Source organism: Galleria mellonella, unplaced genomic scaffold, assembly GCF_026898425.1.
Source record: "Galleria mellonella isolate WM207_F2 unplaced genomic scaffold, CSIRO_AGI_GalMel_v1 utg133, whole genome shotgun sequence".
Classification (NCBI taxonomy): domain Eukaryota; kingdom Metazoa; phylum Arthropoda; class Insecta; order Lepidoptera; family Pyralidae; genus Galleria; species Galleria mellonella.
This window is the reverse complement of record NW_026441990.1, coordinates 3,575,230-3,589,878: the sequence shown is the minus strand read 5'-3', so window position 1 is coordinate 3,589,878 and position 14,649 is coordinate 3,575,230. Positions and strand designations below refer to the sequence as shown.

Here is a 14,649-nt window from a genome sequence, read left to right as displayed (position 1 = left end):
GCTAGCAATATACCCAACTAGGTCGACCTCCTTGTGGTTCCCCCTGGAAACTATCATGGTTAATTCCTGGCCTGTTTTCATTCTCACCTATCACCCTTCACTGGTGCTCCGCCAGCGAATCTCGTTAGCGCAGGCGAGGTTACCACACCATTTTTATCCATAAAAAAACCGTAGTTAGGCTTTGGAGATGTTTTAAGTAGAATGTTGCTACCCATCTCTCGCCCTCCCTTAATCGCCTCTAACGACATCCACGGGAAAGAAAGGGATGGCCTATTCTATGCCAAGACTAACGGGAATATACATAAAACTTGCTAATTATAGCAAATTTTTTGTATATGCTGCTTTGCGATTCGTTTGAATACTCTCTCAACAATATTGAATAAACCAAAAAAAAAAATAATAGGTAAAATACTTATCGTACATATTAAGACAACGAAAAGTCCAATTTGGTAAAATGAATTGTTGATTATATTTTTCAGCGACTCTGCCAGCGTGATTATATATAATATATATAATATAATATAAAAAAAAATATGTTCTATAAAAAAACACCATTTTTCAATTATGGCAAAACCAGTCATTTTAATTTAAGTACCAAAAATACTGAAGCGATTTTGATAAAATTTCTATGAGAATAAGTAAGTATATCCTTTCGAATAAAAAAGAGTTTTCCAAATGGTTTTAGTTAACATCTGATGGAGTTAGGAGGTAAGAAACAAAAAAAAAATACAACCGATTTGAGAACATCCTTCTTTTTAAAGTCGGTTGAAAATTGTAACTAAACAATGTTTGTATATATATTTGAGAAGAATTGTTTATAAGGGATCTTAATTAGGGTAATAGAAGCTAAAACAATATTTTTTTGAAACCTTGCCTATTTGTTTGTCTGTATATTTGTTCAAAACTACTGTACCAAATTAGATTAGATGTAGATTTCACATTCCTGAAGGTTTAACTTAAAACCTGTGTTATAATGGTGATCTTAGCTGCGCTATTGATATACACCGGCGGGGCACCGGTGAATGATGGCAGGGATGAAGTTAGGGCAGTTTTTTTAATGGGTGATAATGGAATGGCAACCCCACTCGCGCTATCGGTATACACTGGCGGGGCACCAGTGAGAGATGATAGGTGAGGATGAAGCAGACCAGTTAGCCCATCGTGACGAATTCAACAAGAATTGTTCACGATAGTTTCCAGGGGGAGCCACGTAGAGGTCGACTTAATAGGGCACATTGCTAGCAATGGGGCTGTCAATGCAATGAGCAAATGAGCAATGAGGATGAAACAGGTCAGTTAGACTTGTTTCATCCTCATCTATCATCCTTTACTGTTACCTCGTCGGTGTATACCGATAGCGCGGGTGGGGTTACTGTTTCATTATTACCTATAAAAAAAATAGGTATAGTAAGATACGTATGTATGTAACTAGTCTTATTTCAACCTACATTTATTTATTCATCTTGTATAATCGATGAACAATTTTATAATCAAACGAAACGTTTGACGCAAACGATCGTGTTTAAAAATATTATTTTTAAATAAGTTAACTATTATGAACTCGTGTTTATTATTATATTTTAGTTTAAATTATTAACAGCCATATCTTTTAAATATAACATCCTAATTATCAGTGCATATAAAGAAAATGTTGTTTAATAATTCATTTCAAATACAATTTTTTGTTCAAATAAGTTAAGTGTGGATTTTTTGTTGATTGTTGTTGTTTAAAAAAAAATATCAAAATGTTCAATTATAAATATCTAAGTCAAAATCATTTGAAGGGATTCGATAAATATAAGGTGAGTGTTACTATAAATTTTATCATATTTCGACCGATGACCTTATCGATGGGCATTTGTAAATAATTATGTAAATAAATGTAATAAAATACGTAAATATGATAAATACTTGACACATATTTGGATATAAGAGTATTGTTATTTAAACGATGAAAAAAAGAATGGTCCATCCGCTTGCTTTATTGAAATGAAATGAAATGAATTTATTTTGCTAGAATGTAGGTAGTAGATGAAAGAGATTTACATTTCCCATATATGTACATTCTGCCTCTATGGCGGCGTGCAAATTATTAACAATATGAAAAATTTACATAATTCCACATTATATTTCCCCTTATTTGTAATACTATTTAACACACACATAATTTATTAGAAAGTAAATAAGCTGACTTTGTAAAAAACGTCGTTTGACATGAACAGTACCATGGACTGTTCCATTCGTATTTTTCATTCCGTGAAGCAGTTGTGTTTGCATGGCTGTGTTTCGATTTGAAGGAAATACAGCCATGGGATATGGCAGTTAAAACACAAATGGGACAGAGGAATAACATTTTTGTACAAGTCCTCAGATGTTATTCCTCTGTACCAATCTAGACAATTCTTTTTATGCGTCTTAGAATGGCAAATAAGTTGACGGCCCATCTGATGGAAAGTAACATAATAGTAACCGTCGCCTATAGACATGAGCAGTATCATAGACATAACAGAGTATACTGTTTCGCCCATGATACTCCCCATGTGTTGTTCCTGCCCTCACCCTGTATATTGTAGTTTAAATATCTATATATTGACCTTATGATGAATATATTAAATCTCGGTTATGAAACATATGATATCGAAATGAAGAACCTGATTTTTTTATACCACTGAGGTGGCAAAAACAAGCATACGGCCCACCTGATGGTAAGCGGTATAAGATATCAAAAATGAAGAACCTGGTGAACGCCTGCAATACCAGAGGTATTATTTGCGCGCGTTGCCGACCCTGAAGAAACATCTTCACCATCCATTTCTAAGAACCCCATGCTGTAAATCTTTGGGAAAACCTCGGCAGAGGAAAGCTATTCCATAATCTAAGTGTTCGTGGGAAAAAATCATCCACACGGTTTGAATCTCTTGTACGCGACTATTTGTCATCTCTCAGTGGTGCTACGCCAGCGTATACCGATAGTGCAGGCCGCGTTACCATAAACAACAGAATAATATCAATAGGGACGGCTCTCATTTTTCTTCAGGTTGATTATTTGTTTTTTTTTTTATTTAATTTTATTATACTATTATTTCATAGTCGTAGCTAGGAGAGGAGGCATTGAGGGGCAATGCCCTACCTTAAAATGAAAGGCTCCAAGAAAATGAAACAGATTTGCGAAGTCACTGATAAAAGTCGATTGCTTGTAGCTGTCCCATTCGTGTTTCTAGTGAAGCATCTGTTTGCATGGCTGTGTTTCGGTTTGAATGAATTTGCTGGGTACGGAGGAATAACATCTGAGTCCTCAGGAATGGCAACGCATGGGGGGTATCATGGGCGAAACAGTATATTCTGTTATGTCTATAGGCGTACACATATGTTTATGCATACCATTTTCCTTCAGGTGGGCCGTCATAATTTGCCATTCATATTTGTATAAAAAAATAAGATAAAAAAATTTTTCCAGTACAGTTCATTTGCCTTACCTTAAACTTTGGTCTAGTTTCGGCTCTGTATTATTGACATTGTATAATTTGAACTATCTTTTCAGTAAAGCTAATAAAAAAAATAATGCTATATATATTATAATTCAAATTAATATCATCATTAAATCAGTCGTTAACTGTTCACATATGTTTATGCATGTAAATTTATTTTCATTTCTTACTTTAATAATTTGCTTTTCATATTTGTATATGCTATTTTAATTTTTCCCAGTACAGCGCCATAGATACGAGTCCACTCAGCAACTATGTGATGCATCCTTCATGGAACTATTGCGTTCAGGTAAGCAAAAAAAAAAAAAACAATTGCTAATGACTAATTTTTCATGAAGTCATCATTATTTCAGTCGTTAACTGTTCATTGCTTAACATAAGCCTTCCTTTGGGTTTTACCAGTAGTTGCCACGCTTAGTAGACGGGTTGACAATCGCAGTTAGGCTCTGATGATGTTTTAAGAGGAACGCTGCTATGCATCTCTCGACCATTAAATTCCTTTAGTCGCCTCTTACGACATCCATAGCAAACGAAGGGGTGACCTATTCTATGCCGGGGCCAAACGGCACCTAATTGTATAAATAAAGGTATTTGTCCGCTGTTATCGTACACTTGTGACGAACGTGACATTTATGATCCAAGGTTTGCCAAGCATAATAGAACCCAATTAATTAATAAATTAACTCAAAAAACAAATTGTATATATGTCTATATAGGTCATCTATGTCACGTAATATGTATACATAATAATGGAAGATGTTTCACAAAAAAAGAAACAGCGGGTCTACCATGAAATAAGGTTCCGAAATTTCGGACTCAATTTCGTGTTTTCGTTTATACTTAAATCGGACCAATGAATGGAGTTTAACATTTCGATCGTCATACATCCTATCATAAAAGTCCAAAGGAACAATATTTTTCCATTTTTAATATATCCAAACGGCATGTATTATGTAATTTTAACATCAAATTTGTGTTTCGTTTGGCTCCGAAATTTCGGCAAACATTTCATGATAGGCCCTCTGACTACTTCAGTCGTGATAATTTTTTGATTTAAAAATTAAATGACGGACCCAATTTTTGATATTTTTATAGGAATATAATTTGAAAGTATATACCTACTTTTAGATTAGTCCAGCATTAGTGAACGATCATAGGTGAGAGTGAAAGCAAGTCAGTTGACCCATAGTGACGAATTTAACAATAACTAATCACGACGGTGTCCAGAGAAACCGCGTGGGGGTCAACCTGATAGCATATATTGCTAGCAATCGGGCTATTTTTTAATGGATCAAGTCAGTTACTCCATCGTGATGAATATACCCGGGTAATAATTCTGGCATTCAGCACGATATGTTGAATTCCAGAATTTAGCACGATGGTTTCAAGGGAGGACTATGTGTATGTCGACTAGATAGGATATATTGCTAGCAATAGGACTGACGGTTCGCATTACTAACAATCCTTTCCTCCTTAACAATGGGATTGTTAGACCCCGTTACTAACAATCCCTTTCCCCACGTATGAGACAAATTATAAAAGCAGGAAGCAGGAAGCAAGAGACATATGTAAAGAAGATCTTACCAATTGATTTTCTCTACCTATCTCGCGTGATTTGGTGTGAATTTAGATAGATATAATAATATACTAAAACCATTGGCGTATTATTTAAAATATTTAATTTACCTAAGTTGAAATCGATTAATATGACTGAAGCATCTGTATAAATATCGCGCTGTGAACGTCATAGGACGGCTTACGAAAACTAAAATTAGTTCGTTCCTATTTCACGGTTAAATACATAGGTATTTTATTACTTGCAATTGCAATATATATATATACGTACACGCAGAAGTGTATTCCTTACATTGAGATAATTTATTTTCTAACAAACAGGATTTATTTCCATATTGGCCATGTATTTTTAACGATTGAAACTAGATTTTATGCGAAGCAAAATCTACTTGTAGACACGTAAATTTCGTTCGATTCCGCGTTCGAAATTCAATTATTTTAATCTAAATGTCTACGAATTCAGAATCGTTTTAAAATGATTATAGTAAGATTACTTGCCAATTTCCAACTGATCCTCACGATTGAAGTCACTCTGTATATGTGATAATATTTTTAATGGTATTTAATAATTTATTTAATAGACATTAATTAATAATTTAATTGATGACACTTAACATTTTTATTAATGATAATTTATAATTTAATTAATGATATTTAATAATTACATTTTTTATATTATTTAATAATTTAATATATTTTAAATTGCAGTTTATACCGAAATGGATAGCACCGAATCTATTAACATTTGCGGGGTTTGTGTGTATGGTCATAGATGTTGTAATACTCTCAATATATGATTACAAATTATATGCGTCAGGGGGCCCAGCTGACAGAATAATAAATGAAACTGAATTGCCATTCTGGGTATACCCGGTGTGTGGACTTCTCTTATTCCTAGCTTATAATTTAGGTAAGTATTCTTTTTGTATTTTTAAGTAACTAGTATCCTATGGATTTGCCCGCGTAACTCAGTTATATAAAGTATCCTATGTGGTATGGCGGCGTGATGGGTTGGGCCGTTGGGCTCCCTATAATATGTTTGAACACAACGATGGCTAGCTCATCCGTCATACTCGTGAACGAGTGCTTCTAGTAGAGACTGATCTATTCAAGAATACTGTAATTGTTTGTAGCTTAATACTTTTTTATTTTATTTTTTTTTTCTTTTTATCAATACGAAGTTTGTGATAGTCATTTTATCCACTCATAATTATTTTTTGTTGTAAACTTAACTTTTATTTGAAAAAAAGCATCAATTGTGTTTCTTGCCCGTTCTTCTCAGCTGAAATTGCATTCCGAACTGGGCGGTAGTTAGAAAAATGTCTGTTTAAACAATGCTTAAGTATACCTTAAAATCTTGAGAGTGTTCATACTTTAGCTCGTCGAAATATGGTCATGTCGCAATTGTCTGACAATTAAAAATAAAATCAAAATTATTCTATTTCTTTAATTGATCATTTAAATTCATGTCTTTAGGCGACTGTTGTTACTCTTAATTAGTAAGGTCGTCAAATTTTTAAAGGAATAAAAATAGAATAGCCTTTAATATGCATTGACATAAAGGTCACGTTCTTGTAACATGCAATTGCAGTTGTACCCGTTTGTATTTGTGTTGTATTTTGTTATGAGAGGGACTGGCTGAAAACCAGCGCTATGCAGCTGTACACATTGCACTGGGACACTCACCGCATCAGCGGAGCCAGTTCCTTTTGCCTAATATGAGACACTTTTTATATATAACATTACTGTATTTTCTGTTATAACTATGTGTTTTTCTGGAAATAAATATTTACTATTCTATTCTAATATAAATTGAGTTGGACTCTTTATGGCGAATTTCTTAGTAATTAACTACGATGGTTTCCAGCAGGGATCGCGTGGAGATCGACATGTTGTTAGCATTATGCCATATATTGCTATAGTAATGGGGTATTAACTCCGGCCTGGGGGGAAGATAAACGATGGAAATATTAGTCCTTATTCCTGTCTGTAGGCGATGGTTACCACTTTCCATCAGGTGAGCTGTCAGCCATTCTAAGTTGCATTAAAAAATAGATATAAAACATATTTTTCAATAATTCTTTTTCAGATGGTATAGATGGTAAGCAGGCGCGTCGAATAGGTGTCTCAGGGCCGCTGGGTGAGATGTTTGACCACGGACTAGACTCCTACATTGTGTTTCTGATACCCTATTGCCTCGTCTCCCTTTTCGGTAGAGACCATGACTTCTCAATTCCCACTTTCAGGTACGTATATTTTTTGTTACTAAGGTGATAAACAAGCATAAACGCCTGCAGTAACAGGGGAATTAAGCTTGCATTGCCGACTTTGAAGAAACTTCTTTACTCCTTTTTGAAAAAAAAAATTAACTAAATAAACATAAACATTTATATATACAACAGAGAACTGAGTAAAAAACTTATAAATTTACACCAACTTCTTAAATTGGGGCCTCATATCAGCTTAGCCGTGCCAGGCTTCTGACGGGCTTAATCTGCCACTGACATGCATATGAGTACTGCTTGATAAGCAGTTACCGTGGTCGACGTCTATAACACCAAGAGCATTACGAATGATGCCAAACCTCATGTTGTGAAGAGTAATGGGATTATTAATAATGGGGACTAGAACCTCCATTGGTTGCAAAATATCCTATCAGGTTGACCTCCACGTGGATACCCTGGAAACCATTGTGATTAATTCTTGTTGAATTCTTCACGATGAATTAACTGATCTCCTTTTATTCTCACTTACCACTCACTGACTAGTGCCCCGCTAGCGTATACCGATAGCACAGGTTCTACCATTCCATTAATATCTCATAAAAAAACCCATGTTTTAGTCTCTTGGGGAATCATTGACAAAAAGCATGAATACTAATAAAATATTAAATCTTTATTGTATAAAAATTAATATATCTACTATCTTTTTGGCCGCTATTTTTTTTTTTTTTTTTTTTTTTTTTTGATGGGTGAAAATGGTATGGTAACCTCGCCTGCGCTAACGGGATACGCTGGCGGAGCACCAGTGAAGGGTGATAGATGAGAATGAAAACAGGTCAGTTAGCCCATCATGATGAATTCATCAGGAATTAACCATGATAGTTTCCAGGGGGAACACGAGTAGGTCGACATGGTTGAGTATATTGCTAGCAATGGGCTTCTCAATCTCCATTACTAACAATTCCTTTCCCCCTTTCGGCCGCTATTACGCACACGCGGATTCCAAAAGTAAGATGTTTTTTGTGGGATACAATTCCTATTATTTGTACAAAGTCTGGTAAAACTGAATCTTAAAACATACCAACCAATATAAAGTCTTTAAAACTTCTTACAGGGGCTTCTTACTATGTGTGAGTATCACGCTGAACTTTTACACGAGTCACTGCGAGAAATACAGCACGGGCACACTTTTCCTACCGTGGGGGTACGACTTGAGTATGTGGGTAAGTATTAGAGTATTTTTTTTAAATACAGAACGCAAAAGAGCATGCGATTCACCTGATGGTGACTATCGTGGCTTTTTATCATTCCCTACACCAGACGCGTTGCAGGTGTGCTGCCGACCTTTTAAAAAGGAATATGCTCTTTTCTCGAAGATGTCGTATCGGTTCGGACATACCGCCTTTGCTAACGATATACGGTGGGGGGTATCATGGGCGAAACAGTATAGTCTGTTATGTCCACGGTACTGTTCATGTCTATAGGCGATGGTTACCATTTTCCATCAGGTCAGCTGTCAGATTGTTTTAATTCTAAGTTGCATATAAATAAAAAAATATAACAATGTAATGAAATATAATTATCTGGACAAAGTTGTTAAGATTTAAAATAAATAGTTGTTATAATATAAATGCGATATATAGCAGCGTTATCTTAATAAATATACAAAAAAAAAAGGTTAAAAGCAATCACTTTTAACCTTTAAACTTTCAGATACAAAAAACAAACATTTTTTATCTTAAAGTTTACTAGATCTCAGACATAACAACACGTGAAGGATACTACGGGAGTCACAGTGTACTTTGTAATGTCCATATCTATAGACGACGTTTACCGCCTGGTGAAACTACCTAAACTGGTCTACCATGAAATGAAATTCCGAATTTTCGGACTCAATTTCGTATTTTCGTTCATACAGAAATCGGCACAGTAAATGAAGCTTATCATTCTGTTCATCACAAAGTCTATCATATAAGTCCAAAGAAACGGTATTGTAACATTTTTCATATTTTTAAACGATATGTACTATGTAATTTTAACATCAAATTAGTGTTTCTTTCACATTCATGGTAGACCTCATGTGGTATGGGAAATTTTTCATGGCTTATTTATATATTTATTTATTCAAAAATAAATCCCGCGAATTGTTTAACACCTGTAGATGTTACAAATTATGCTTAGCTCGAAACAAGATGTCAAGAAACAAGATATATATATAAATATGTTGTTTATTTTTTACTACTAGCTATGTGGTCCCAGCATAGAATGGGCCACCTCGGGCGTCGTAAGAGGCGACTATGGGAATTTAATGATCAAAGTATGGGCAGCAGCGTCCCTCTTAAAACATCACTAAAAACCAAACTGCGGTTGCTAATCCAACTGCCAAGCGTGGCAACTACGGGTAAAATCTCCAAATGGTAAACTGCTATAAGGAACGCTCTCGTTCCTTATGGCAGTCTATGGAGCAGGTTCAGCAGTGAACAGGTAACGGCTGAAATGATGATAATGATGATTATTAGCTATGACCGCAACTTTATCCACGTGACCGTCATAAAATGCAATATTATGTCCTTTTCCATTTATTTACAAAATTTTACGAAAATTATTTCAGCCGATTATTTTTACACGCTCGTCGATTAAAAGTACCCGTAACCGACGAGCGTGTATGAAAAGATTGATGAATGTGGAAGAAGCGAAAGAGGTTTGTTTGAATCGAAGCATTTGGCGTTCCATTGTTTCTGCCTACCCTAATGGGAGACATTATGTATGTATGTATGTATGTATTTCAGCCGTTAAGGAGTAACAAATAAACAATGCTTTCAATGCATTTGAGGTCGTCACTCCATCTAGTGGGGGGTCGCCTACACCACGTTTGTCTGTACGAGGTCGCCAGGCTAATAATCATTGGCTATTCAACATAAACTTACTTTCAGGTAGCAACCATTCTGTTCCTAGTGCCTTACTTTTTGGGTCGTGACGTATACAAGTTCTACATGTTTGGGGACATCACCTTCGTGCAATTCCTGGAGGTGCTCATTCACGCCACTGGACTCTTTACCACGTTGCCCGTCGCCATTTACAATGTTTACTTGTATGTACTCTTGCATATCAGTTCTTTTTATAAGCTCTTAACTAAGTTATAATGTACATATATTTAGTTCATGGTACTACACGGTTGCCCGAATGTAATAGCTTCAAATAACTCAGCCAACTATGGAGAGTGCTATACTTGCAGTTCCTCTGCATTATAAAATCCAAAATGAGGGTATCTGCACAAGAATCAAAGTGACCGAATAGTCATAGCTCAAGTCATAGGTCAAAACAAAATAAAGTCGTTATCTGCGTCTCTTTCTTTATTTTTGTACTATTTGATACCTTGTATTTATATCAACTTGTAAAAATTTAATTTGTGTTTCAAAAGCAACAGCTGAGTTTCTCTAGCTTCATATTGAATGCATTTAGAGTCATAAAAAATATTATTCCATAAAGATTTTGTCCTAAATTGTGTCATAAAAGAACAACTTCAATTGTGATAAAACCAGCGGGTCTCCCATGAAATGAAATTCCAAAATTTCGGACTCAATTTCGTGTTTTTGTTCATACTAAAATCGGACCAATAAATGGAGTTTAACATTTCGTTCGTCATACATCCTATCATAAAAGTCCAAAGGAACGATATTTTAACATTTTTAATATTTCCAAACGGCATGTATTATATAATTTTAACATCAAATTTGTGTTTCGTTTGACTCCGAAATTTCGGAACACATTACATGGTAGGCCTTCTGATGTTTTGCCTTAATTAGTACTGGACCGATTTTGATAACATTTTTATGGGACCAATTTGTAAGTAGGTATAACCTTTTAGATAGAAAAAAAGAATTTTCCAAGTAAATTTTTAACTGACGGTGTCGTATGGAAATGAAACATAAAAAAATACAATCGAATTTAAATTGACCATCCTCTTTTGAAGTCGGTTGAAGATGTTTAAAATTAAGTTGATTTGAATAAAAATTATTTCTAGTAATAAACGATTCCGTATATTTTCAGATACCGAAAAAGTCAGAAGTCCACGAAGATGACATTGTTGCAGGCATTCAAGCCTGTATGGTCAATGCTGACGATGATTCTCATTTTAACAACATGGGCACTCCACTCCCCTAACGATATCATGTTATACGATCCCAGAGCGTTCTTCCTGTTGTACGGGACTTTATTTAGCAATATTTCCGTGAGTATTTGGATAAGCATCTTTCTATTTTATTTGATGGTGTAGCGGTTTAAGTGTCTTACCTTTTCTTGGTAAATCGTGAGTTCGATTCCCGCTTTCTCTCCATCTCTCTCTTTTTCTCTCGCTCTGTCTATATATATATGTGTGTGTGTGTGTGTATGTGTATGTTTGTATATCAATACATATAATAAAATCGTAACTAGTCGCTGTTTGTACATGGAAGATATATAAGAAAAACTATTATAGGGGGGCTTTATGAACACAATATAATCCAAAACAATAATTTTTACAATAATTTTTGTCTCTTTGTCTGTAAGTTTGTGCACGCTCATCTCAGAAATGGCTTAACCGCTTTCAATTCAGTTTTCACTAATGCGTTGCGATTTGCTCAACTTAACATTTAGTGTTTGTTTTATTTCAATCGATTCATAAATAAAAAAGTTATATCAATCTAAAGAATCACATATAAAATGCTATGAAATAACCGATCAGTTGAATTGGTTGAAACTCGATGAAAATATTGAAGGTAGGTTATATATCATATTTTATCGCATAGGATATTTTATATACCGATTCATGTGGGCAGCGTCGCAGGAAACAGCTAATATATAGACACATTTTCTTTCTTTCTTTATTCTTCACAAAAAATTACAACATATAATATATATAAAATAAAGATGTACAACAGGCGAGCTTAACTCTGTAAGAGTTCTCTTCCAGCAAACCCTGAGCGGAAAGGAGCATTTTATGTTTTTTTTTTTAATTTTTTTTTTTTATCATCCACAGAGCCGTTTGATAGTGGCAATAATGGGTAGCCAAAGGTGCGAGGCAGTTTGTTGGCTGTCCTACCCACTACTAGTCAGCACGCTTGTCTCACTCACTTGGCCGGCTGTTGAAATTGTGCTCTTTTATGGTTTTACATTGATAGCAATTGGTGCTCATGTGCATTATGGAATATGTGTGGTAATTTTTTTTTTTCTTATGACTTTTAGTAATATTTTTTTTATAGAACTTAGAATGGCAAACAAGCTGACGGCCCATCTGATGGAAAGTGGTAACCGTCGCCTATAGACATGAGCAGTACTATGAACATAACAGAGTATACTGTTTCGCCCATGACACCTCCCATGCGCTGTCATTCCTGAAGACTTAGGTGTTATTACTCTGTACCCTGTAAATTCACGCCATATACCACCCTTCAAACCGAAACACAGCCATGCAAACATAACTGCTTCACGGTAGAAACACGAATAGGACAGAGGTGCCCAATCAAACGACTTTTGTACAAAATCTCCCTCTGGTAATAAGCTGTCTAGTTAGCCTTATGGTGATATTATTCTTACTAATATTATATATATGAAAGTGAGTTTGTTTGTTCATCACTTCATCGTTAATATCTTGATCAATCACTATGAAATTTGTTATACACATACTATATGGAGAAGAATATAAGGCTATTTTTTATCTTGGTCAGTAAACATACCGGTAACGCAGACGAATTCGCGGGTAAAAGCTATTATTAAATACTTCGTAAGAAGTAGGTTTTGAAAAAAGAGGCGTTTTCAATGGTACCTTTGTCTCACTCGTCTTTCCGCTTGTGAAGGAACTATGGAACGTGGGAAGCCCTATAAGTAAATGTTTTGTATCACGACTCTCCACTAGATAGAACGAAGATCTCAAATATGCTGCAGGAAATCACTGGATGCAGGTGGTTCAGGATCTTATAGTACTATGCGGGAAAATGCAATTTTCAATACATTTCACCGCATAATTTAAAAATTCACATTTCTGTTTTGTCAAAGGTTGACTGGGAGAGAATGTTATATAGCAGGGGTGCCCAACTTGACTAGACCCAAGATCTACTGTTTACTGACAAAACCCTGTACGATCTACCAATTACATACTTCTTGAAGTCTGAAATGAAACAACATAGTTCACACAATTATGTAATATTGTAGTATTTTTTTATATTATTAATAGGTAAAACATAAAATTCAAAATTATTCTTAGTAACTACTTATTTATATTAGTGTGAGCATTGCGTCTGAACATCTTCCGCTAGATTAGCAAATTTTTTTTTTTGCCTTGCCGCGATCATCTAAACTAATAGTCGCGATCGACCGATTGGTCAAAAGGCGGACTTAATACTATATAGAATTAAGTCGGGCTTTTGTATTATATTAAACATTTTTTTTGTAATTTGGTCACTAAAGTACAAATAAAATAAAGCCTAAATGTAGCAGTTTTCAATTAACAGCTGCATTTTTGATAACAGTACGTATATAATATATTATTACGAATCTAGCTCATATATTCTAAAAGAAACGCCGCCTTTTCCATTGGTCGGCGAGTTCAAAGGCAAGTGACCGCAATTTATCTGTTACATTACTTTGAATTACAAAACGATCATTTTTATTTTTATTGTATTAAGGAGGTTTTAATTCTATTATATTACAAATAAGGAATCGCTGATTTAGTTAATATAAAGTAAGTAAATATAGTTAATATTTAATTATGGCGTGAATTTACTGGTACGGTACAGAGGAATAACACCTGAGTCCTCAGGAATGGCAACGCATGGGCGGTATCATGGGCGAAACAGTATACTCTGTTATGTCCATGGTACTGCTCATGTCTATAGGCGACGGTTACCACTTTCCATCAGGTGGGCGGTCAGCGTGTTTGCCATTCTAAGTTGTATAAAAAAAAAATAGTATTATTACTTTACTCTTTATTTCATTAAGTATTACATAAATCCTATTTCTTTTTCAGGTGCAACAAATATGCAGTTATTTAAAAATCAAATGTTTCGTAGTTCCTAAAGAGAAAATTAAGTAAAATTTAATTTTTAACAATTAACTAGAACAATTTCAATGCAATTGTTAAATTAGCTATATTATTTATTGTATTAATATTTTAATATACGAATGAACGAATGAGTATACTTTATTTGCATTATACAATATAGGAAATAAGCAAGACAATTTACAAACACAACGATACAATTGTATAAGTACAGTGAGGCGGTCTTATTGCTGAGAGCAATCTTTTCAAGACAACCCTACGACTAATTGTTGTACAAGTAATATATTATCATTTAATTAATCGTATTTTTTTATACCACTGAGGTGAC

General features: G+C 34.6%; 1 protein-coding gene across 1 annotated transcript; it reads left to right on the top strand.

Moving 5' to 3' along the window:
• Positions 1-1,487: 1,487 nt before the first annotated feature.
• LOC113511132 (ethanolaminephosphotransferase 1-like) lies at positions 1,488-14,456 on the top strand. Its single transcript, XM_026894730.3, has 9 exons — positions 1,488-1,802; positions 3,709-3,777; positions 5,772-5,973; positions 7,153-7,309; positions 8,400-8,508; positions 10,219-10,376; positions 11,336-11,516; positions 12,303-12,479; positions 14,289-14,456. The coding sequence occupies exons 1-9, from the start codon at positions 1,746-1,748 to the stop codon at positions 14,352-14,354; spliced, it is 1,176 nt and encodes a 391-aa protein (XP_026750531.2). The 5' UTR covers positions 1,488-1,745; the 3' UTR covers positions 14,355-14,456.
• Positions 14,457-14,649: the final 193 nt, after the last annotated feature.

What these genes read in the sequence shown, in the direction of transcription:
- LOC113511132 (XM_026894730.3), top strand. Translation starts at nt 1,746, where the DNA reads ATGTTCAATTATAAATATCTAAGTCAAAATCATTTGAAGGGATTCGAT. An exon ending in AGGGATTCGATAAATATAAG is followed by an intron (nt 1,803 to 3,708) that starts GTGAGTGTTACT and finishes AATTTTTCCCAG; the next exon opens with TACAGCGCCATAGATACGAG. An exon ending in GCCATTTACAATGTTTACTT is followed by an intron (nt 10,377 to 11,335) that starts GTATGTACTCTT and finishes GTATATTTTCAG; the next exon opens with ATACCGAAAAAGTCAGAAGT.